The sequence below is a fragment of the Tasmannia lanceolata genome, unplaced genomic scaffold, assembly GCF_043159265.1.
Source record: "Tasmannia lanceolata isolate RefF3 unplaced genomic scaffold, GAP_Taslan_0.1 ptg000024l, whole genome shotgun sequence".
NCBI lineage: Eukaryota > Viridiplantae > Streptophyta > Magnoliopsida > Canellales > Winteraceae > Tasmannia > Tasmannia lanceolata.
Window position 1 is genome coordinate 4,015,824 of NW_027518701.1, and position 26,106 is coordinate 4,041,929.

General features: G+C 39.4%; 3 protein-coding genes across 3 annotated transcripts; 2 read left to right on the forward strand and 1 right to left on the reverse strand.

Moving 5' to 3' along the window:
- Positions 1 to 2,656: 2,656 nt before the first annotated feature.
- Positions 2,657 to 4,257, forward strand: LOC143857448 (uncharacterized). Its single transcript, XM_077367874.1, has 3 exons — positions 2,657 to 2,862; positions 3,358 to 3,558; positions 3,819 to 4,257. The coding sequence occupies exons 1-3, from the start codon at positions 2,657 to 2,659 to the stop codon at positions 4,255 to 4,257; spliced, it is 846 nt and encodes a 281-aa protein (XP_077223989.1).
- Positions 4,258 to 11,959: 7,702 nt separating this feature from the next.
- On the reverse strand, positions 11,960 to 14,558 carry LOC143857166 (cytochrome P450 71AU50-like). The gene is made up of 2 exons (XM_077367548.1): positions 13,501 to 14,558; positions 11,960 to 12,759 (listed from the first exon to the last, which is right to left on the reverse strand). The coding sequence occupies exons 1-2, from the start codon at positions 14,398 to 14,400 to the stop codon at positions 12,136 to 12,138; spliced, it is 1,524 nt and encodes a 507-aa protein (XP_077223663.1). The 5' UTR covers positions 14,401 to 14,558; the 3' UTR covers positions 11,960 to 12,135.
- Positions 14,559 to 21,133: 6,575 nt separating this feature from the next.
- Positions 21,134 to 25,666, forward strand: LOC143857449 (uncharacterized). Its single transcript, XM_077367875.1, has 5 exons — positions 21,134 to 21,244; positions 23,007 to 23,101; positions 23,222 to 23,253; positions 24,924 to 25,027; positions 25,102 to 25,666. Exons 1-5 carry the CDS (start codon positions 21,134 to 21,136, stop codon positions 25,507 to 25,509), a joined length of 750 nt encoding a protein of 249 aa, XP_077223990.1. The 3' UTR covers positions 25,510 to 25,666.
- The last annotated feature ends 440 nt before the right edge of the window (positions 25,667 to 26,106 follow it).

Sequence of the window (26,106 nt, forward strand, 5' to 3'; positions counted from 1 at the left end):
AGACTGGAAACTCGGTTTGGGGCATGATAGTTTTGTGGTATCAGAGCATAGGTTTGATAACCTAGAGACCTTAAACACCTTAAACACCTAGAACACATGCTCGACGGGAGAGTGGGGATCACATGGGAACGATATATGTATATAAGTATATGTGTCTAATATCTAATTTTGTGCATGTATAAATTTTATGTATAAGGAACCCAAACATATGCTTATGGACATTTACTTATTGACATAGGTTAGGATGCCTCCCAAATAGTGCAAAAGGAAAACAAACAATCAGAGGCAGTTGTCTGTTCCACAGGGGATAGTACAAGAGGAATCCCAGGAATCAGTCGAACGATCTATAGGCACCGATGCAATAATTGGAGCAAATGTAAACCCACAGGAAAACCAGCATGAGGAGGATCCAATTGATGATCAACAAGCAGAATCCTCCGTCTGGGACTCAGAATGGGAAGGAAGGAGAACAACCTGAATCTCCGAGCCTGAGGGATATGATGAAGACCTTAGTGGGAGTGGTGACTATGCAAGCGCAGCAGAATCAACCCCAGCCACAGCCTCAACCAAAGCAAACCAGTCACTAGTTAGAATTCCAGAAACTGGCAACTCCTTTCAGAGGGAGTTTAGATCCACTTGAGGCTAAAGATTGGTTGGATAACACAATAAATATTTTTGATTATCTGGAGTTCACAGATCAGGAGTGATTGGATGCAGCTACCTTTATGCTCCGTGGTGACACAAACACTTGGTGGAAGATGGAAAGGCATACCATGTGGAAGGACAAACCGTGTACTTGGAAGGAGTTTCAGACAACCTTCAATGATAAGTTCCTTCCCAAAGGCATTAAAAATTTAAAGGAGAATGAATTCTTTAATCTGAAACAAGGGAGCATGATGGTGACTGAATATGAGGCCAAATTTAGCAAGTTGGGAAAATTTGCACCTTCAGGACTTATGGGGGATGACAGAACCTTAGCCCGTCGATTCCAGGAAGGGCTTAGAGAACCCATCAAGCAGAGAGTTAAGGATTTCCAAATCAACACAAATGCTGAATCCGTGGGGAAGGCCTTAGCTGTTGAAGAGGGCGTAGTGAACGCCCAGCAAGCTAGAGAACTTCAATAGAAGAAAAAGTTTAAGAACTCTTAGTCTCAAATTGGCCAAAGTTCGGGAAATCAATACAAGAAGCAAAAGCCAAATCAAAGCAGATATGGTCCATCTCAGAATCAAGGAGGTCAGAAGGGTGGAAATAAAAATACATGGTGCCAAAGGTGTAAGAGGAATCATGGCGAGAAGGGATGCCCCTTTGTGACGGGTGGTTGTTTTGTCTGTGGGCAGCTCGGACACATGAAAGCAGATTACCCTCAGAAGAAAGAAGGATACGGTCAAGGACCTAGTCGAGCGGCACCTGCACTGCCAGCACCTGCAAACCAAAATCGATAAGTGAATCAAGGGCCTTGAGGGCAGGCAAGAGTATATAACATCAACGAGCAAGATGCTCTGGCCTCAAATGCTGTGGTGACAGGTACCCTATTAATTTCTTATGTATATGCACATCTTCTGTTTGATTCAGGCGTGTCCCATTCATTTGTATCTGCTAGTTTTGTTAGAAAGAACAAGTTAAAAGTTGAGCCTATGAAAGTGGAAATAGTGGTAGACACCCCAATGGGAGACCTTATAGTTGTAGACAAGGTCTGCAGATCTTGCACAGTTGAAATAGAAGGTAGGAAGATACCTGTAGTAGGGGTGCAACTCGGGTCGGGTTGGGTCGGGTTGAGGCCAACCCGATTTCCAACCTGACTGGACCCAACCCGACCCAACCCGATTTGTAATTTTCTCAACCCGACCCAACCCGACCCGACCCGACCCGATTTCACCATTTGTTTGATTTCTCTATTTTATTTTGGTATTTCCATCTCATCCTAGTCATTAGATGTTCTCCAACAAGAGGGTTAATTAAGACAACTTTCACCAAGTTTTTTATTTCTTTCTAGATTTGAGTTATACAATGACAAAACAAACATAGAAGTAAAATTTTTATACATATCGGAATTGGAAATCGGGTTTCGGGTCGGGTCAGGTGTCCCGACACCCCAACCCTACCCAACCCGATTTCCAATTCGGGTTGATTTTTCCCAACCCAACCCAACCCAACCCAACCCAACCCCATTTTAAAAAAAACTTAACCCGACCCAACCCAAATTCGGGTTCAACCCATCGGGTTCGGGTTTAACCCGACCCAAGTTGCACCCCTACCTGTAGAATTGGTGATCCTAGAGATGAAGGACTTTGACGTCATCCTAGGGATGGATTGGTTAGCAACAAATCACGCTAATCTTGACTATCACAAGAAGATAGTAAAATTTTGCATTCCAAACCAACCAGAGTTTATTTTTAGAGGAAGTATGAGAGTAGTACCTCCTCGAGTCATTTCTGCCCTACAGGTTAGAAGGTTGTTGAGGAATGGATATCAAGGATTCTTAGCTTCAATGAAAGATGTTAGTCATGGAGATCCTAAGTTGCAAGATATTCCAATTGTGAGGGAGTATCCAGATGTTTTTCTGGAGGACTTGCCTGGATAGCCACCAGATAGGGAGATAGAGTTTACTATTGCCCTAGTGCCTAGCACGGGACCTATTTCGAAGGCTCCCTATAGAATGGCTCTAGCTGAGTTGAAGGAACTCAGTGTTCAATTGCAAGAATTGCTAGATAAAGGTTTTATAAGACCAAGTGTGTCACATTGGGGAAAACCAGTATTATTTGTGAAAAAGAAAGATGGTAGCATGCGACTTGGCATAGACTACAGGGAATTGAACAAGGTGACAGTTAGGAATAAATATCCGTTGCCAAGAATAGATGATCTGTTTGATCAGCTCTAGGGGGCACAAGTATTTCCAAAGATTGACTTTCGATCTGGTTATCACCAATTGAAGATCAAGGCAGAGGATGTGCCATAGACCGCGTTTAGAACTCGTTATGGTCATTACGAATTTTTGGCATTACCATTCGGGTTGACGAACGCTCCAGCAACTTTTATGGATTTAATGAATAGAATTTTTAAACCTCATTTAGTTGAGTTTGTGGTCGTGTTTATTGATGACATATTAATATACTCTAAAGGGAAGGAAGAACATGAAGAGCATCTAAGGATTGTCCTACAAACCCTTAGGGAGCGGGAATTGTATGCCAAGTTAAATAAGTTCGAGTTTTGGCTCGAAGAAGTATCATTCCTTGGGCATGTGATTTCCAAAGACAGTGTATCTATAGACCCTCAGAAAATCCAGGTGGTAGTAGTGTGGAACCGGCCAACCAACGTCTCATAAGTACGAAGTTTTCTAGGATTGGCTGGTTACTACAGGAAATTCATTGAAGGGTTTTCAAGTATTGCAGTTCCGTTAACGCAATTGACTCACAAGGGTGCCAAGTTTACATGGACAGAGAAATGTGAGAAGAGTTTTCAGGAACCGAATGATAGACTTGTGTCGGTTCCAATGCTTACTATACCATCAGGGAGTGGAGGTTTCGTCGTATACAGTGATGCATCTAGGAGTGGCCTGGGGTGCGTATTGATGCAACATGGACGAGTTGTGGCCTATGCATCTAGACAGTTGAGACCATACAAGCAAACCATCCCACTCATGACTTATAGTTGGTTGTAGTCGTGTTTGCACTCAAGATTTGGAAACATTATCTATATGGAGAGCAATGTGAAGTGTTTACTGATCACAAAAGCTTGAAGTACATTTTCACTCAGAAAGAGTTGAACATGTGCCAGAGAAGATGACTAGAGTTGCTAAAAGACTATGATCTGACGATCAGTTATCACCCAGGAAAGGTGAATGTGGTTGCCAACGCTTTAAGCAGAAAATCACAAGGGAAATTGTCAGCTTTGATCACAGATAAGAGACAAATCTTAGATGATCCGAGGAAGCTAGAAATTATGATGATGCAGTTTGAGCCAAGGGCTCAGTTGGCAAACCTACGAGTTCGACCAACTTTGCTAGAGAGGATAAAATTTAGCCAGGCAAGTGATGAGCAGCTTCAAAAGACTCGAGCAATAATAGAGTCTGGAGCACAGACAGATTTCAGAATCCATGAGGGCGGATCATTGAGGTTTGGTAACAGGGTGTGTGCGCCAAACAATGCAGATTTAAAGAGAGAGATCCTGGAAGAAGCTCATAATTCAGGATATCCAATTCATCCTGGAGGTATCAAGATGTACAGAGATTTGAAAGAAAATTCTGGTGGAACAATATGAAGCGTGAGATAGCACAGTATGTGGCACAGTGCCTAGTATGCCAGCAGGTGAAAGCTGAACACCAAAGGCCTGCAGGAGAGTTAAAACCACTCCCTATCCCTGAGTGGAAATGGGAGCGTATCACGATGGACTTCGTGACAGGGCTACCTCGGACGCTACAGAAGAATGACACAATTGGGGTAATTGTTGACAGGTTGACAAAGTCAGCCCATTTCTTGCCCTATGGAGTGGGAGTTACTACTCTAGAGCAGATGGCAGAATGGTATGTCGACGAAATCGTGAGGTTACATGGAGTTCCAGTGTCGATCGTGCCAGACAGGGATCCTAAATTTGTGTCACAGTTTTGGCAGAGCTTACATAGAGCTTTGGGTACCAGGTTGGATTTCAGTAGAACATACCATCCGCAGACATACAGACAACAAGAAAGAACTATTTAGACCCCGAGGATATGTTGAGGGCGTGTGCAATTGATTGCAAGGGTAATTGGGATAAGCAGTTACCTTTAATTAAGTTTTCGTACAACAACAGTTACCAGGACAGTATTCAGATGGCGCCATATGAAGCGTTGTACGGAAGGAAGTGTAGGTCTCCCATTTGCTGGGATGACGTTGGAGAAAGAACAATCTTGGGTCCAGAATTGGTACAGCAAGCAGAAAAGAAAATACATCTAATCAGGAGCAACTTAAGACAACTCAAAGTAGACAGAAAAGCTATGCTGATATCAAGAGGCGGGATCTAGAGTTTTAGCCCGGTGACCATGTGTTTTTGAAAGTTTCTCCTACCAAAGGAGTGATGAGGTTTGGGATCCGAGGAAAGTTGAGTCCGAGATTTGTGGGACCATATGATATTCTTGAGAAGATCGGGACAGTTGCTTATCAACTTGCCTTACCACCAGCATTGGTGGGTGTTCACAATGTATTCTATGTTTCGATGCTTCAGAAGTATGTCCTAGACCCGAGTCATATTATCCAACAAGTCCCGCTTCAGCTTAGGGAAGATTTGACCTATGACGAAAGACCAGAAAGAATAGTAGACCGGAAGGATCAAGTTTTGAGGTGTCGAACAATTCCCTACGTCAAGGTCAAATGGAGCAATCATTCAGAAAGAGAGGCAACATGGGGTTGGAGGAAGAAATGCGAGAGAAGCATCCGTATTTATTCTCAGGTATGCATCTAGTTGCTAAATTTCACGGACGAAATTTTTATAAGGAGGCAGAATGAAATACCCCAAAACGTTGGACGTTTTTGGTGGGGGGGTATTTTCGTCCCAAAAATAATTTTATTTATTTAATTAAAATAAATTAGAAACAAGCTATTTCGGCCGAATTTTTTTAAAAGTTCAGATAAATTTTTGGAGGGTACAGATCTGCCCCGGGTGACTTAGATGTTAACCCAAGGTGTTTATTAAGGGTAATATGAACTGTAGGTGACACTATGCACTAATTTAAAGATCTTGTTCGTAGGAGACAAATCAAACAAGTACCACAAGTGAGTAGACTTGTTCTACCACAGTTATTCTATATGTTGAATATGACTATTTATGCAAATTTATGCATGTTTCTGATTGATATTGAGTGTGTTAGTGTACACGAGGGTCAATATTTATAGTATGGTAGGATCTACCGTATGCACGTATGTGCCAGTTGGACTTTGTAGTAACAGTTTTTGCATTAGGACATGGTGTTGTCCAAGTGAGGATGCAACAGTTAACGTCCCTTGAGACAAAGTGTTTTGCATGATTACTGGTGTATGAGACTTTTTCTAGGCCGTCGAAGGAAAGTTACGGATCAAGCCGCAGTACCACCCTACGCAGTATTTTCGAGGGTGTAATCCCGTACAAGATCGTTGGGATTCGGCTTCCTACGAGTTAGTAGGCAGGTTCCGTTGGCTACGTAGTCTAGTAGTACTAGTCTCACTACATTAGGCATCAGGCACAGTTACAACTACAGATACAGTTATGCATGTTTATGCCAGTTATACAGTATGCTAGCTAGATTGCTATGCCAGTTACAGATTTACATATATTGCCAATTATTCTGTTCTTATTAATCGGTATTATGATTTTAGTGTAGACATGTTTATTTCACTGGACATTAGCTCATTCCATACATTCTATGTTACAGGCGGAGAACAATAGATGCTTGATTTCGCGGGCTTGGGAGTGAGCAAGGGCCACAATTTATGATTTGTTATTTTCAGTTTTTTAGACAATAGCTTTAGTTGGAATGAACATTTAGCTATTTAATTTGGTTTGAATTGATATAGTCTGTTGGACAAAGATATTTAGTTTCCGCATTGATTACTCTGATAGTTAATTAATTTGGTTAATTTTAGTAACTCTGTTTATTGCATGGTTCTAGTGTGCCTTTCATATTTGTGGTTGATGAATATGTGGCGCTGTTGTGTGCCTAGACCGGAAACTCGGATTGAGGCGTGACAATTATGGTCTCCAAAAATCAACCCTTAAAATTCTCTTGGTAGAACCCAAATAGAACAAAGAGACAAAATCATCTAATCAAGGTGATGATTCAGTTATGTGAGAAGGGCATAGTCTAAAAGACAAACAGAGGATATCAAACATAGGGGATTTGCTAAGGACCATCGCAGAAGGCATTTTGCGGCTTCTGGGATGGTCCGTAGCAAATCCCCAATAATAGAGACTAACACAAGAATATTCTTTATAGGAAAAGACTTCTAAAAAGGGAACCTGTGCTGGAGATAAAGACTGGGAGTGAAAATGACCACTGATATGATTATTTTCACATGAGATTTTTTATTTTTTTGGGATACACAATCTCCTTTTTTGTGTTCAAGCGCATGTGTCACTATATGAGAGACGAATTTGTAGACAACCTTTTGAGGGGATGAGAGGTGGACTGAGCTTGAAACCCAGTTTATAAGGATCATAGAATGTCTGTGGGAGGCTTTGGAAACTTCTGTTGCAGTCGAGTCAGGAGAGTTGAGACTTCATTGGCTAAATCAGTAGGTAGTTTATATTCTTATTTGGACATTTGAGTAGATTGATTTCAAAGGGAATCAGAGATGCGAGAGCAGAGATAGAACTCTTGCGCGGCAGTTCTTTCGGAGAGTAGTGGAAAAAGTAGGGGTGTCGTTACAAAAAAAAAGAGTGAAGAGCGAGAGAGAGAGAGAGAGAGAGAGAGAGAGAAGATAAAACCTTTTCTGCTATTCTTGTACCAAAAATTTAACATTTTGATAGAATTTGGTTGGAAGATGAGTAGACGGGACATTATTGCCAAATGGGTGCCACATAGGGGTGTAAATGGATCGAATTCGAAGTGGATATGGCTATATCCGAATTCGATTACAGTATACACTATCCGAATTCGGATTCGAATTTGATGGATATTTAATATCTATTATCGAATTCGTAACCGTCGGATATTGTTCGAATTCGGATATTATCCGTATCCGTTTATCCGGTAAATTCGAACATTTTATTGCAGCACTTTATCTTCTTCTCCTTCTTACTCGAATGAATTTTCCAAACCCTAAAACCAGACCTCTACCTTCTCTTCACAAAATTAACTCAAACCCTAAAATATATGAGATCCTCTTCTTCCTTTTAAAACTAAGGCAGAGAGAGAGAGAGAGAGAGAGAGAGAGAGAGAGAGAGAGAGAGAGAGAGGCGGTGGTAGGGCTGCAACAGGATCGGGTTGGGTCGGGTTTTTCAAAACCCTAGCCCAACCCTGGATCCCATTATCTCGGCCCTGACCCTGAGTCAAGGCCGGAAAACCTCAACCCATTACCCGCCCTACAGGGTATTGTGCTGGCCCTGATTGGGCAGGGCCGGGCCGGCCCTAATTGACCCTGGTGCAAATACCTATTAAGAGTGCCAAAAATAAAGCAACCACTTATCATATGGAACAAAATGATCAATAAACAGAGAAAGGGAACAAAATAAGACAATATGAATTCAACAACATGATGGGCAACAGAGACAATTAATAATAATAATCTAAGAAACATCAATCCAAGATAATAGAAAACATTAGCAAAAGAAACATGCACATCTGAGTTAGGGTCGGGGCTGGGTCAGGGTACCTGAGGCATTAACCCAAAACCCGCTCGACCTGAGTTAGGGTCTAAAAAAATGATCCTTGACCCACCCTCAGGGTTAGAAAATCCAGCCCTGACCCTGTTCGGGCTCAGGGGAGGTCAGGGCTAACAGGGCCAAACTTGCACCCCTAGGCGGTGGGGATAGATGATGGTGTTGGTAGTGGTCTTTGGGGTTTTTTTTTTTTTTTTTTTTTTTTTGTATATAATGGAATGAGTTTGAGCTATTTTGAATAGGGGAAGTGGGAGTGCTGATGGTGGAAGATGAAGAGAAATGGGGATGAAGATGGGGATTGGGTTAAAGATGGAGGTGACTGGCGGTGAAGGAGGTGGCTATGAGAAGGTGGAGAGGGGCGACGGTGGATTTTGGTGGGGTTGGAGGCACCAAGGAATGCCGAAGATGGTGTCTCAACCTCCTCCTTTCTCCTCTTTTCTCTTTGCAAACCTTAGAAGTCCCCTCTTTTAATTGCATTTTGGGTTTTTATATAACCCTAAGTTGAAAAATTGATCTGAGCCGTCCATTTACCATCAATGACCTAGATGGCCTTTTTGCTTTAGAATTCTCTAGAAGCTATGCTATCTTCTTTCAATCACCATCATCCATTTGTCTCTTTCATCCTACAGCCCACATTTGTTGCTTTATAAAGAAGCCATGTTAAACTCCAAGAATGCCCTTAAAATGAGAGATTACTTCGTTTCCTACCCAAAACACTTTTTATTCTTTTTTTCTAAAAAGAAAATTCATTTTTCTTTTAAAAACAAAAGATAATGTGTCATTACTAAAAATTAATATTAATGATATTATTAATAATAAATAAAAAGGATTTACTTCTCGGATTCTGATATTAAACGGATCGGATATACCATTTACCAGATTCGCATCCGCAAAGAGCCGGATATCTCATAAACGGATTCGGATAATATCTGCTTGAAATGGATTCGGATAATATTTGCTTTAAACAGATTCGGATGCGGACGGTAATCGAATTTTCGAATATCCATTTACACTCCTAGTGCCACCCGTGCAAAAAAAGCAATAATGATGTCTAGAACATGTTGGGGAGTCAAATGGAACATCAATGCGATATTGGCAACTAAACAAGAAATTGGCATTTGAAATTCCAATGAATGCCGAGTGTTGGAGCTTGTGATGCTGGGGATGGGTCAGTGATCCTTTGTGGTAAAGACACATATATAGAACAAATTGAATCAACTAAGAGTGACCTCCATCTGTTCTATACATGATCATATTCAGTTAATAATATACATGTAATATACACCCCACATGTACGTTTAAGAGTCTCCACCCAGATGACAGATCAATCACCATATCATATACCAGCAAGGCATGTGTCAACCATAAAATAGATTTGATATCCAATCATCATCCCAGGATGAGAACTATTTAGGTCTACAAAGAGTCTTCAATCTATACCTGTTGCTAGTGATTGCAATCACATGCATGGTGTCTATAAAATTACCGAAGGAACCTTATGTCAATGTCATATATGACAGTAATATAGCATACCCTTAAATAATCATGATATTGCAAGCCATAAAATATTTTATACTTTATATTTATTCAAATAAATATGGTTTTCGAGAACATACAAACAGGAACAGCTAGAGATGAAAGGATGGGAGTTGAAGCTGTTGCAAACTTGAAGAATCCAATCTTTCTAATGTCATTTTTCATCAGTTGTATGTAAAGGTCTCTTTTAGCATTTCTTTACTACCAAGTTTTTGTCAAAACCCATTTTGGAAAGCTTGATATATTGGTAAGAAATAAAGCAATGAATAGACAAAATCATCTCTTCTCTTTACTTGATTTCGTGGAACAGAGGAGAATAATAGTATTAGGTGCATTCAAGGATAGCTTCACTAATAAATTCGCTTGTTACCATGCTTCATTAGCAAATAAAACCCACATTGGAAAGATTGGAGTTTTGTGAGGAAACAAAGGAATATATAAACACAGTTAGTACTTTGAACAGTCAGGAGTGAGGAGTCCAAATGTATTGAAGCATTATTAGCAAATTTCTTTCTATTAGAACTGTTCCATTAGGAAATTTGATGAATAGTTGTAAAAACATCTCAGAAAGCTTTATAACTTAGTAAGAAACAGAGCAGTTCACAAACATATGGTACTCTTATTTCCAGTCATTTCATGGAGAAGGGAATACAAACATGATCAAAATTCAAGAATCAACAATTTTAATACAGCTCCAGTACCAAGTTTTATTTATGTTACCAAAACAATTGGAAAAACATGAAATTTACAAAATAAGCATCTATTGTTTTCAGTTGATTCCATGAAAATGCAGAGAATTATTAAGAGCATTAGAGTTGTTTAAATTAGCATAGAGACTCATCTTAAAAATTATTGGATCCTCTTAACCTCACTTTAGAATCAAGTCCCCACTAAAGGTAAAAGCTCTCTTTCATGGACTTAAATTTAAATAAATTAACCACATTCCAAAAATGCCCCTACTTAATGAAGTAATTCCCAAGTGATTTTATATCACTAATCCAATACCCTAAAACTTAGGCATACGTTTTTTTTCTTTTTTTGAAATGGTGAATCATATTAGAATGGAAAGGGAAGCCTGAGATGGGACAGCCCAATAGAACAGCAGAAACAGAAAATACACAACATCAACTGAACAAGACATGGCTGATCAAGGAGGAAGATAATCAAACCATTGTAAAGAGTAACTATCTGCTGATCTGTTAGCCAAATCATAATCAAACCATTTTAAAACTCCGGTATACGTTCAAGTCAGAAAATACGGATTGACCTCATTGCAAGAGCTAAAATCTTATGTTTTTTAAAAATTTGATTTGGACGAAATGATAAAAAGAATTGCTATGAATTGCATTCAGCCCATAACTGTAACAAAGAAAAGAAGAAGCACAGAAAACAAAAAGAAATAAACATACAAACATATCCCAACCCCAAAACATTTTCCAAGCTTCAGTTTTCACAAAATCATAACAAAATGCAACAAATGTTTCTACGCATATGAAACTTTCTAATCTTGTAAACAGAAAAAGAAGAAGAAGAAGCCATCAAACAAGCTGAAAAAATGGGAAAAAATCGAGATTTAGGCGAGACGAACCTGTTACAAGATTCGGAGATCGAAAACCACGATTTGGAAGGCCATAAATTGTCAACCGTGAAAAATGAAGGGAGAGGATAAATGAATGCCATGAGGGAACATGAAAACTTTTTCCAAGTTTGGCAACCGTGAAAAATTATTCCATGGAATATTTGTGGGCCCAATTGTGAAAGAGGTGCTGAGAGAGAGAGAGAGAGAGAGAGAGAGAGAGAGAGAGAGATAATATAAGATTTAAAACTATTTTAAATCCCATAAACTTCAAAAAAAAATATAAAAATAAGAGGAAGTCTAAACTGAAGGGAGCCCCTGCGAAAACGAGGTAAAAGGGCTCTCCTATTCTCTCAAAATAAAGTTTCTATTAAAACTTCTACTATAATATGAAACATAACCATAACTACCTAAAAAGAAATGATAAGAATAAATACTTTAGAAGAAGAAGAGATGAAATGGAGAGAAAGAACGAGAATAACGAAGGGGGAGAAGAAGTAAGAAGAAAATAAACCCAACCCATGAAAAACTTTATTCATTGACTTAGAAAGACCCTAGAAGGGTGTGGCCACCTCCAACTTAAGTCACTTAACATTCAATAAGACCCCTTAAAAGATGGTCTAATTCACTTACTAGTTTTTATATTTCATCATATTCATCACACTAACATATAAAGAACGAAAATGGAACAACACTTCTTATGCAATATCATCACTAAGGCGATAAGTTGGAATAGCCAATAGATGGTTTGCTCTTGGGACTGTGAGGCCAAACTCCTCTTCCATATCCAACTCACTGCAAGAAATGCCATTAGGAAGCTCCCAAGCAAAACAGTGAACCAATTGGGCCACCACCAATCTAACCACTGTAAAGCCCAACTGTAATCCAGGACAACCTCTACGTCCAGACCCAAAGGGAATCAGTTGGAAATCTCGGCCCTTGATGTCTACATCGCAATAGATGAACCTCTCAGGGTAGAATTCTTCTGCCTTATGCCATGCATCGGGGTCCCGCCCAATCGCCCAAGCGTTTATAATGACACGAGTCTTTTTGGGTATATAGAAACCATCAACTATACAGTCGTCCATGGACTCGTGAGGGATGAGCAATGGTGCCACAGGGTGGAGCCTCAAGCTTTCCTTCACCACCATTTCCAAGTAGTCCAAGCTTACCAGGTCTGACTCTTCCACTACGCGCTCCATGCCAATCTTAGACTCTAATTCTTTCTGCAACTTGTTCATGACTTCAGGATGCTTGAGTAGCTCCGATAATGTCCATTCGATTGAAGTCGACGATGTATCCATTGCAGCTGCAAGCATATCCTATGAAAAAATTCATGGTCAATATGCATTATTTGCGTACTCTACAAGAAATACACTTATTGGCAACATCCAAAATTCATTGCTAAAAGTAAAAAATCCCTCACCAAAGAATACTAGTAACGGAAAATAATCAGCCATAATAGATGGTATCACTAAATCTCTTTAGCGACGGATTTTGTGGTCGCCATTTTTTTAGCATTAAAAAATAAGTAACGATCTTATTTTAGTGAGTGTTACAAAAAATCCTCCGTGATACTATAGCTATGGATATGCATCGATCGTTAAATATATAAAAAAAATATATTTTATTTTGGTATTTAAAATATATAGGGACGGAAAAAGAAAAATCTTCGGTAAAAGGTTAAATATATCAACTGGATTTTTTAAGGGAAGTGATATATCTGCCCCTTTTGATTACTTCGGACACCCCGGAACAGTGTATCAATGACTGTAGAGGGGCTGATGTACTTCACGTTAGAAGGATTCAATGGGTTTGATTGTCACGTACATTGCTGCGTCCCAAGTAATCAAAAGGGGCGGATATGTCACTTTCCTTTTTAGTTTCTCGCTATCGTACAAATAGCAATATCAAAATAAAACCATCACTAAAAAGTCCTTATAGCAACCCGACAATAGCAACCGTTTTGTTTTTTTCTTGTTTTTTGCCATAAGGGGTTTTTCTTGTAGAGATACTTGAACCGAGCTAACATATTTGTTCTAAATTTGTATATATATCCTTACATTCATGAGTGCCTTGACATTGGTTCGATCGAGCTGGAACTCAGTATCGTCGGACTTCATGAGGGATAACATGACATCGATGAAGTCCCGATGCTCGGTTTCCTTAGCATTCATGTGTTCATCGATAATCTTATCGAAGAAATTGTCTATGATCTTGTTACAAGCTTTCATGCGGCGACGTAGCCCTTGAAGGTCTAGTTCTCCGATGTAAGGGATAAAATCCGCTATGTTAAAAGCCGATGCCAACCTCATACCCTCCTGTATAGTTCCTTTGAACCCCCAATCTGAATCACTGTATTTCTTTCCGAACACCATCCGACATGTCATATCGGCCGAAAGAGTTGCCACCTTCTCACTTAAGTCGATCGCCACACCAGCCTTGGGCTTAGCGGCATCCTTAATCGATTTGATAAGGAGGCTCAGCTCTTCTCTTCTCATTGACTTAAAAGAATCGATCTTGAGGTTACTTAGCAATTCTAATGTGCACAATTTGCGAACTTTACGCCAATAAGGGCCATACTCGGTTAAGGCCAAACCCCTTCGGTTGCATGACATGTATTTAGCAGCCTCAATGTAGGGTCTGCTAGCAAACACAAGGTCGTGTGTCTTGAGGAACTCCTCGGCCGCTCGAGGAGATGAGACGAGAACAGTTGGAACTAGGCCAAGGCGCATGAACATGATCGAGCCATAGTCCTTTGCTAATCGATGGAGATCGCGATGAGGGAGCTTGCCCAACATGTGAAGGCTCCCCAAAATTGGAAGTCCTCTAGGGCCAGGAGGCAACCTATCTCTCTTTCGTTTTCCACTCATTGCAAGGAGATAGGCAGAGGAGAAAAACCCAGATACTAATACTAGTGCTAGCAACAGAAAAAAACTCCAAGAAGACATGGTAGTAAGCATGGTTTAACCAAAGTAAGTCAGATTAGCACTCCTTTTTCTTCTCTCTTGAACATACTACACAACTAAGATGCACTTATAAAGAACTCCCAGAGCTGTTGTACTGAGAATTTTAATTTTCTAACCAATGAGATTCAAACATGTAGGTGTGGATTTTCAATGTAAAGGATTTCCACCCTTTTTAATCCACATCTAGTATGACATAATTAGACATGTTCCTTTCTGCTATAGTTATATATCACAGCAATTATGATAGCTGAGACCAGGAATTTACACTTGGGGGCCGGACTAATTTGCACTTGCTAAGCATTGGTCATTGTTGGGAGGGGGAGGGGGGGTGCCCACTGAACTAGCCAATCATGCATGTACAGCCATGGAAATAAAAGGGACTTTGCTGGTCATTGAGGGGCAATGGCCCCCCTCATGCTATATCTGCCTCTGCCCCTGGCTGAGACTAGTAAAGCCAATCTTCAGGCATCTCCCGTGAAATTTACGTACGATTGCTTGCTCTACGCAGAACCCGATAATAACCCCGAGATAATTACGAGCAGAACTTCGCTCCAGTACGGTTAGGAGGAAGTTCCGTCAGTACAAACAGATATAAATACCATTTACCCCTATTTCTTAGGATAGCAACACATGCCAAAATTTTACTTGGCCAAGTATTTGTACGGAAGACCTGAACTGGAGCGAAGTTATGTTTGATAATGACCGTACAGAAGCTTTAGGATCTGATCCACAGAAGTTGTCATCATAATAGAAGAAATTTGGAAAAGATATTAAAGAGATTTGGAGGCTTTAATTTGTAACTTGCTGACCCATAGTACGGGTGCAACTTGTGCCGGGTCGGGTTGAGCCTTGCAAAAAATAAAAATGAAAAAATGGAATCAATCCGAACCCGACCTATTTTATGGTAAAAGCTCAACCCGAGGTTAAAATAATAAGCCCGAATGGCAGAATTGAACCCCTATCGAGCAAAATGTGGTTTCAACAATGATGTACTTCCTTTTTTTTTTTTTTTTTTTAAATGCGTAAGCTGGGGTTTAATGGGTCCCTACCGATAATGATGTACTTCTTAGGTCAAATTATGACAACCGAATATTGTAGGCGCCGAACCTATTATTGTGCTCAAAATTAAATGTAATCTTGAGCCGAATAATAGGTTTGGGGCCTACAATTGGTTGTCACAGAATGAAACAAACAGAGCTTTAATATATTAAGAAATGAGATTATCCGATTTTGTATTGCTGAGAGGTCGAGGGTGGTGCACAACAACAAACACCGTGGGCCGCCCCCTTGTAGCCTAAGAAGTGGTCATAAATATACTAGAGGTGGGTGGCCCAGGGATGAAAAGGGGGTGAATCCATCACTTCTGTAACCTTTTAATACAGTATAGAGAATGGGGGCATAAGTAAAAGAAAAGTACGTTACTTTTGCATTTGTTGCAACATAGTACGGAGCGGAGGCACCTTTCATCTTATTGACGAAACACGCACGATTCTTCAAAACTGGGTGGAAAAAAGACTCAAAGGCGCTTCCTGACATAATCAGAGCCTAGATAGCCTCGTATCTGGTGCAAGGCATTACACCTCAATCATTCTATTTGCAGCCCCCTTTTCATTATTTTAGTATTTCCTTAATGAGAAAATGGAGATTCATTTAAAGCATTTTTCGTTCCCCGTTAATGCATGGGACGCTTACGGAATTGCACAAGTAATATATCATCGCTTCCTCTCCACGCTTATCTCTATGCGCATAAAATAAAGGGGATAGTGCTGGCGTTTTCAAATAGACGCTGCCGTTATCACTTATAAATGGTGTTTTTCTTATGTTTAGCGCACATGAATTTTAAAGATTGTCTGGAACGTTGCCGGTATTCAGTTTGTGTATTAACTCATTCGTGCCATCAAGTACGCCACCGTAATTTCTAGGCTCAAATACATGTTTAAACATATCAAGTATGCCGCCGGAATATCAAATACTCCGCCAATATTTCTGGATTTAAATGCATATTTAAACATATCAAGTACGCCGCCGGAATATCAAGTACTGTTGGAATTTTTAGGTTAAAAAATATCAAGTATGCCGCCAGAATATATAGTATGGTTTGAACTAACTTAATCATGGAAACTGGACTAAAATACTTCTGGAGTTAGTGAGCCGGAATATCAAGTACGCTGTCAGAATTTCTTGGTTTAAATACATGTTCAAACATAGTACACTGCCGGAATCTCGAGTACGCCACCGAAATATCTCTAATACTTTAAAATATGTCTGTCAAGGATCCAACGATCTCTGCTTATGGGTGACAACCAAGATTTAAATGAACTCGAGGTTTTCTGGGTTCAAACACATGTTCAAACCAAACCAAAGCCAACAGTAAAGAAATATGCCAGCGTTCCATCAAAATCTGTCCACGTGTGAAGGATCCACCCGTCTCTACTTATTGTTGACGGCTAAGATTAAAACGAACCCAAGATTTTTGGAATTCAAATACAGGTTCAAACGAACCAAAGGATATAAGGTTTTTAGTGAAAAAGGTGCCTGGAAAGAGAATCATGGCAAGTAACGCCTTCTACAAAATACGAGGAGGCTATGTCTAATTATGTCAGGAAGGGTATTGGGGTCATTTTTCCACCCATTTTGTTTTGAAGAATCATGCGTGTTTCGTCGATAAGATGAAAGGTGCTCACGTTTCGTATTATGTTGCAATAAATTCCCGTGTTTTGTAATTTTTTCCATAAGTAATGAAAACCATAAAATGGAAATTTAATAAACTAAGAGCGTGTTTGGGCTTGTCATTCTCCGCCCAAATAAATGGGTGGAAACGGATTGATGAGGATATGAGGAAGTGACTGAGTCCAAGTCCGAGTCAACCGAATGACATTTAAAAAAGACAGGTCTTTGTGGCCGGGTCAACCGAACGAGATTTAGTAATTCATAGCGTTTTTTTAGGGGAGTGATAAATCGACTCCCCAAACTGATGAATGACTCCCATGTGTCTTTTTCTCTCCTTTAGGTTAGAGAGAGATAGACACATGGGGAGTCGATTTATCATTGCCCTTTTTAATTCTCCCACCTACAAAAGAGGCGAAAGTCATTGCCATAATGAGAAAAGAAGGGAAAGGGTCCTCGCAATTATAGAAAACTAACCGATCGGAGGGAGGTTAGGTACATAGTAATTACGTTGTGACCAAGTCCAGCAAATGAACAGTTTGAAACATCTTATCAAGGGGACCCACTATACTAATTGAAAAATATGCACACAACGTATAAATCAAAAGTATATATATGGTGCATGCATGAAGGGACACTTAGTTTTTTAAAAGGACGTTGGGCCCTACCTTATTCAAAGATCCAAGTCAGTCATTTTCTGGGCCCAAAATATTATCTCCACGAGATGATCCTAACCCTCCTAACCCTCCGATCTATGGAGGCATGGTTCATCATAAAAACCTCTACAGATTAGAAGGTTAGGACTTAGGATCATCCTATGGAGATAATATCTAGGGCATGACGACCTATTTATGTTGGGGTCCAACAAATGAATGGTTTGGTTTTCGAGGAAGGTGCGTCCAATCTCTACTTTTTTTTAAAAAAAAATATAATTTTGAGTCGGTGCTATCATAAATGCATGGTTTGGAGACTTTCAACCAATGGGGGCGCCACCCTTTCATCTCATTTATTCAAGGGGGCCCTTGAGTTTAGCATTCCACTAATATTATATACAATGGGAAAACTTGGGTAGTTGGGTGACCTTTAGTGGACCTTGACTTTATTTGAATCCTTTCGAATGTAAATATACATTCAGTTGTTAAATAAATGAATTTTTTTGTAGCAATCAAATACCTTCTAAAAGTAAATTTATTAAATATATATCCATTAAATAATTGAGGATTGCTAGCAACAAGCGCTTATACTGCCGCTTGAAGCTACTCGATCGAGTAGTCATTGGCTGCTAAACGCCATGCTGGCATTCCTTTCTTTCAATATGTTAAATAAATCGTAGTGAATAATTGGGCATTTCCTTTGACGATAAAACCAGGGGAGTGATAAATCGACTCCCCAAAATGATAAATTGACTCCCCATGTGTCTTTCTCTTGAGAGAGAAAGACACATGGGGAGTCGATTTATCACTGCCCTAAACCAACAGGCTGGCATTAATTTAGAAAGGAACACTTTCTGTTTAAATGCCTTCAATAGGATCCCCAAGTAATCGGCAGTTTTTCCTTAATGGCCACTTTCCTATCTCGCAAATCCCAACTCCGTTTGGTTGCCAGTAAAGTTTTTATCCTATGAGCTTTTTAATCCCAAAAGTGAAGTCAACGGGATTTGCTAGGTTTTTTTTTTTTTCCTACAATTCCTAAAATTCCCACCAAGATTTAGGGGTGTCAAGGAGTCCATGTCATACTCATAAGCAATCATTACAAAATTGAGATTAAAATAATTCTAGTGCTAAAAGGCAAACAAACATGGGATGGGACAAAAATTTTACTAAAAACTTTCTAGGTTTTTTTTTTTATTGGCAACCAAACAGACACGCTTTTCTTTCAATTGGTGTTGATTACTAATTCTAAAAACGAAGGCTGGAAACTACAGATTCAAAGAAGACAACGACAGAGGAACCAAAGTTCAAGATTCTAGAAAAATAAGAAGAAGAAAGACATTATAGCTATTGTTCTTATTCAGGGAGAGACCCGAGTAAGCAAAACTCCATTGATAGTTTGATTTTTTAGGCAAATTTATCTCCATTGTCCATTGTATTCATTACCTGTTTGGAAGTATCTTGGAGAAATGCACATAGTTTTTACTTGCTTAGTTGCAGTTGCATGTTGTTCTGTTACCCGCCTTTTGTGTCAAATCAAGTTACAGAGAAGGCCGGGGGGGGGGGGGGGCGGCATGCGTACATAAGATGATCCAAACCGTCCGTTAGATGGGCTATAGCCTAAATAGGTTGTAACTTAAAAATCATTTCCATAGGTTGATCCTAACCCTCCGATCTGAATGTTGGGTTGATCCTAACCCTCTAAAATCAGAGGGATAGGATCAACCTATGGAAATAATTTTTGGGACACAACCTATGTAGGTTGTGGCCCATCTAATGGACGGTTTGGATCATCTTATGTACGCATGCGCCCCCTGTAACTTGATTTGACACAAAAAGCGGGCAACTTTAATGTCCACGTCAAATCAATTTATAAGGGGGGGGGGTGGGGGGGGGGTGGAAATATCAACGCTTTTTGACATCAAATCACTTTAACGCATGCGTGATGCAGGGGGTGGTGAAAATATCATCGCCCTAAATTATTTGTACATAAGTTCGGGCCTCTTTGGTTCCCATGAGCACTGGTCAAGTCCACTCGTATGATCTGGGCCGTTCATCTAGTGGGCTTAATCCTAACCATTCAATCAATCCCATTCGCGCTGTTCTCAACGTGATCGGAGGATAGCAAACATTGGCTTGCTATCCCGATGGAGAACAGCCCACGCATAAAAGTGGCACTACAACAAAACTGGGCATTCCCTACCAACTTTAATTATTTTTGTATGGAAAAGTATACTTTTTCCCTACGGATTTATAATCCGTAGGGAGATACACTTTATCGCTACGGGTGTTAATTTGTTCGTAGGTATATAACTTTTACCTACTGTACAGTACTGTGTAGGTAAAGAATGACACTTATGCCTACGGAATTGGAAAATTTTCCGTAGGGAAATACTAACTTTTCCCTACTGCTAAAAGACAAATTCCGTAGGGAAATCTTTGTCATTTTTACCTACGGATATTTCACTTGCTAGGTTCGACTATGCGCGGAGCGGAAGGCGGAATCTCAAAATTTCGGGTTTTTTTTTCATCTTTACCCATGGTCAATAAATGAAATGAGGAAATAATACTTACAGGGGGTAAAACGATCCATTCCTTTCTCGTGTGACCTACTATACTCCTCTCGCTCCTTTTCGCTCGTTCGCCTCCATCTTCAACTCCATCCAAGAGCAGCAATACCATCTCTCTCTCTCTCTCTCTCTCTCTCTCTCTCTCTCTCTCTCTCTCTCTCTCCATCCAAGAACAACAGGTTATTGGGATCAAGGTGTCGTGGGGCCGGGAGGATAAAGTACCACCTGGGGCCATGGAGGACAACTTCGCAGCGGAGGATGGTGAAGAATGAGGAGGAAATGGTTCAGATCGAACAAAGGGGGTAAGTGGTTTGCCAAAAACTTCAACAGAGCACTGCTTCCCTGCTTCCCTTTCTCTAAAAACAAATGGGAGCACATATGCCGGATTTCTTGCGAGGAGGGTAGTAAACATTTATGCAAGGACCGAGAGACATAAAAAGGATGCTAGAATTTTGAGTTTTAGTTTTGTTCGTTTTTTCTTCAAACTTTATTGTGTTTTTGTTGGATTTTTAGATTTCTAGGGCTTGGATTATGATGAATCATATGCTTTTCAGATATGATAGGGTTTTTTGGGTTTTGGGGGCTGGAATTTCTAGGGCTTGGATTCTGATGAATGGGGGATTTGAATGTTGCAGGGATTTTGGGGCTTTTGCTTGATGTATGGTTTTTGGAGCTTCGTTGGTGACTTTGAATCTTGGTGTCTATTTGCTATTTTTGCGTAGGTCATGCTAGGTTTTTCCCAATTTTCGGTTGACATCCTCTGAAATTTTTGAATATTTTTTAATTTTATGGATTTTTTTAATTATACAAAGTGATTTTGATTAATGTATTTGTTTAAAGATGTGGAAAGAGAGAAGGAAGATGAGGCAAAAGGATTGGAATTGTTCAGGAAAATGTTCTCAGAAGGGTAAGAGGTGTTCTCAGAAGGGTAAGAGGGTTGCTTATTCTTGGGTATTTTCTTTCAATTTGAATTATTTTGGAATTCGTTTTCTATGCTCTTTTTGTTTGTTTGTTTTATCCACTATTGATTTCATTAGGTGTTGAGAGATAATCTGTAAAATTGTTTAATCTAAGATGCAATTCTTCTTCCTGGTATGCATTCTCTACTGTAGTCATTAGTAGATATAATGATAACACTAGTTTTTACATTGTTTATCTGTTATTTTCAATTAATTTGTTGTTTATGAGAAAGAAGGGTTTCTTGGTTGTATCAGTATGGCTCGACTTGGAGTGCAACTTAAAAATGACAATCTTTTCTTCATTCTTCATTTCTTTATTTTCAAGCTTAATGCCTTGACACATGTAGAATGTTTTGCCTTGCAAATGCTTGTTGCCTTGACACATGTAGAATGTCTTGCTTTGCAAATGCTTGTTGAAATGCCTGCTTGCAGTTGACATGCTGCAAATTGAATTGTAATTTGAAAATGACCACCTATTAAGTTCCTCCTGCATTAACAACCCCCTCCACCTTATTATTTTCATCTGATCATGGTATTATTTGGCTTCTTAACTATGCCAAGAATAGTTATTATTCAGGATTTTACCCAAGTCGCTTGTGGATCCTCTTCATATTATTGGTTTGCATCGTATGGCATCACTCTTACCAAGTACTACATGAACTACCAATTACTGTTTGTTGAGGCTCTTAACGTCTAATTCCAAAGAGTTTTGAGGTTTTTGCTTGAAGAACACATTTTTGGATCGTGCCAAATGCACGGACCGCATTATCTTGGAGGAAGAAATTTCAGTTAACAGCCACCCAAATATTAGTGCGGATCCATTTCATAACTCAGAGTTAGTTGTGACATTCAGTCACACACACACACACACACACACACACACACAAAACCACTTCTTTGTATTGGTATTGCTTGACAAGTTCAATCAGCCACCCAAAATCTTCACAGGCATCACTCCCCCCTCGTCGTTCACAAGCAGATTCAGATAGGCATGGCCTTCTTAAATACTATCCAATGACTGAATAGTGAAACTCCTTATGAATCTCTTTTTTCCGTATTTTTATATATGGGATGCATCATTGCTTGTAGATCTTGGGGCATATTTGGCACGTTCAAATATGCATGGGCAACCCCTTTTTACTTTGGTACCTGTCAGCTCTAAAGTTATGTGCTCGTAAGTTGGAAAAATATACAAAGGCTTTGTGGAATAGCCATTAGTATTTTTGAGAGATTATTACTGAGCCTTTTGTAAACCTAAAGTTTGCATTTGGATTTTCTTTTTATTTTGGTAGATTTTGAAGCAATGTTTGGGATAGGGAATTGCATTTGTTTGGGTTCTTGTTATCCTTATGGCTGGCTCTGGTTGACAATTTCAATATGTTTTTTAAATGATTATGGCTGCAATGTTTGGGATGCAATTGTTCTCTTTCCCTTGTCCTGTGTATATGAAGGGCGTTTCAACAATTGACTTCATGGACAACTGTATTTTGTGATCAGAAGTGTTTTTGAAACTCTTGTTGCTTCAACATTCAAAGCATATTACTGAATATAGACTCCATGGGACTATATGGCAAAAAATTTGTCACATATTAAGTTGGTAGTACATCATGGCGTAGTTAAAATGCCTTGCATGGAACCCATCTTTGGATTTTGATTATCGATTTTGAGTCCAAAACTCAGTTTTTGATTTCAATATTAAACATAATTTTGATTTCAATAATTAGACACTTAAGCTTTTTGCATCACCAATGCAGGTGCAGGCGGTAGTGTTGACAACAAGTGTGGATATAAGCCTCCAAAATCCGGTGCCTTTTGCACCACCAATGCAAGTGCCTTTTGCTTCACAATGGTTTGGTTATCACATATATTATACTTTTACATTTTTTATATGCTGGGTTGAAACCTTTTTAACTGTTTTGTATGTTTGGGTTGAAACTTTATGATCTTGGAGTATATCATCATCTTGCAGCCTCTCAAATCAGAGTCTGTCCTCCAGATATGGTAACATCTCCTCCATGCCTACTTATGCACTTGATTCCCAAAAACTAAATAACATGTTCCATTAATCAGTTTTGAATTTGAACACTTGAATTTTCCATTAAAAAAATCTGATGAATTCCCAACTAAAATCCTTTATCTAAGTCGTGTATATTTGGTGTTCCATCTCCTTTTTGTTGAAAGTCAACATTAGGTGAATCAAATGAACTAATCAGTTTCTGCCCATTTTGCATGTGTTATGATTACACAAAGATGACTGTTGTTGATGTTTTCAAATGAACTAATCTGTTGTGTTCTGGTTATAGTCCAGTTTCTGCGTCCTTTTGCATGTGTTAAGAGAACTCAACTTTCCTCATGCTTCTTTCTTGTAAAATGGCATTTTTCTTTAATTTCCACACACACACACACACACACACACACACACACACACACACATATATATATATATATATAGGGAAACATGTTGGTACTCGGTCGAGTAGCTAACGTTAGCTACTCTGTCGCTTAAGATATAGCCATATAGGTTTGAAACCGTTGATTGAATGTAATCTCACCCGTCCAAATAAAAGCCACTCACGTTTTACGTTTTAAGGTGAAAAAAACAAAAAAAGACCTCGACGGAAATACCAGAGACCTCTCCCTCCTCGTTCTCTCTCCCATCCAACTCTCTCTCTCTCTCTCTCTCTCTCTCTCTCTCTCTCTCTCTCTCCCGTCCGATTGAAATCATACCAGAGACCTCTCCCTCCTCGTTCTCTCTCCCGTCTCTCTCTCTCTCTCTCTCTCTCTCTCTCTCTCTCTCTCTCTCTCTCTCTCTCTCTCTCTCTCCCGTCCGACGGAAATAGTTTAAAGAAGTAGATTTAAAGCAGACCTCTCCCTCCTCATTCTCTCTCTAGTCCGACTCTCTCTCTCTCTCTCCCGTCCGACGGTAGGGTAATATTGTAGAACCCTACCGTGGCTTTAAAGCTTGAAGGTTGACGGAAATAGGGTAATCTTGCAGATTTATTAAAGATTTCTGGAGGGTTTAAAGGTAGGGTTCTTCTTTAAACTATGGTTTCAAGATTTGATAAATTTCTGTGTTGATTTTACAGATTTAGGGTTCCTGTGTTGATTTAAATCTGTAATAGTAGAAGCTTGTAATAAATTTGAAATATTAAAAGCAAGGGTTTCAATCTAGGGTTTGGGGATTTTATTTTAAGCCAGGGTTTCAATCTGTAATATCCCTTTCCATTTTTTTGTAAGTTATCTACACTCACTCAACTCATTTTTTAGGGTTCCAAAATGATTTAACAAAAATCTGGGATTTTTTTGTAAGTTATCTACACCCACTCAAAACCCCTCTACGCTCTCATTTTTAGGTTTCCAAAATGAGTTTAAATTTTTTTTAAGGGTTTCGAAATAGCACAGCAGACCCTCTCTTTCCAGCGTTAAAAAATTGCAGAAACTTTAGGGTTTTTAACCTCTTCATCTCGAAGCGTAATATTAACCAGGTTTTTAATAAATCTGAAATAGTACATGTGTGAAGCTAGGGTTTGGGGATTTTATTTTTCAAGTCAGGGTTTGAGGATTGAATTAAATTATGTTCATATGATTGTGGTAATGCGATTCTTTTTGTTCAATATTGTGCAGATAGTGAAGATTAATGACCTCCTCTAACTGTAGCAATTCTGGTTCAGTTGGAGAATTACCATGTAAATGTGGAATAAAAGCGGCTATTAAAATAACTCAGTCAGATGTGAATGGCAATCGAGGCCGGCCCTACTACACTTGTGGATTTAGTGTGAGTAACCATTTAATAGTGTTTTTTTAATTTTGAGCAAAAGTTCAAATTACTAAGGATTATACAACACACAGGAAGGAGGTGGAAAGAAGAAGTGCGAGTTTTTCAAATGGTGCGACAATGCTGAATACAATAGGGAATTTGGTTCGAGGAGGGACAGCATAAGTGGTACTCAATGTCCGCAGAGGTTGGAGGCCGAGGTTGCCGAATTAAAGTTGTTGGTGCAACATGCGCGTCTACACATTAAAGACATTGAAAGGTTGGAGCACGGGGTTGCTGAATTGAAGTTGTTGGTACAACAGGCACGTCAAGACATTAAAGACACTGAAAGGCTGAGGCAAGAGGTTGCCGAATTGAAGTTGGTGGTGCAACAAGGTCGTGAAGCCGTTAAATTAGTAGAGAATGAAAACGGGTGGATTAAAATGATGGGGGTTGTTGTTTTTTTCGTAATTGTTTTCTTTTTCCAATGTATCATTAAGTAAGGTAGGAAGCAATTACTTGCTTTTTAATATTGTGCTGTTCTTTTTTGTTCTTGACAGTTCTGTAATTGGTACATGGCATCCATGTTTTATGTAACTTTTTGGTTTGTTTATGTTTATATGGAAATGGGATGCATGTGGATGCAAGTCATCTTTTTCTTTTCTTTTTTCTTCTTCTTGAGGTAATGGAAATGGGATGCACGTGGCTTATTTGTCTTGAGGTAATAGGCCTACCTCTTGGGGTTGTCACAGAATCAGGCAGTACTAGTATTGGTTGATTTTTTTTTGGTGATGTGCTCAAGGAATTGGTTCTGTCAACCTTCAAGCTTCTCAAGCACTAATTAGAAAACCCTTTGGGAAAGAAAGAGTACAGAACAATGCATGAATAATCTTGTTACATATTAGCACCAAAACACCATATCACATTCAATGTGTTATGATACATATAACAAAGTGGCGTGGACTGAAACTGGTTTTCCATTGCAATCACATGATGACTTTGTTCAGCTATCGGTGTACGAGAATTCAGCTTGCAACTAAGGCCTTTTGTTCAAGAGGGATTCATGGATGATTGTAACCATCCAAGGAGCTAGAACCATC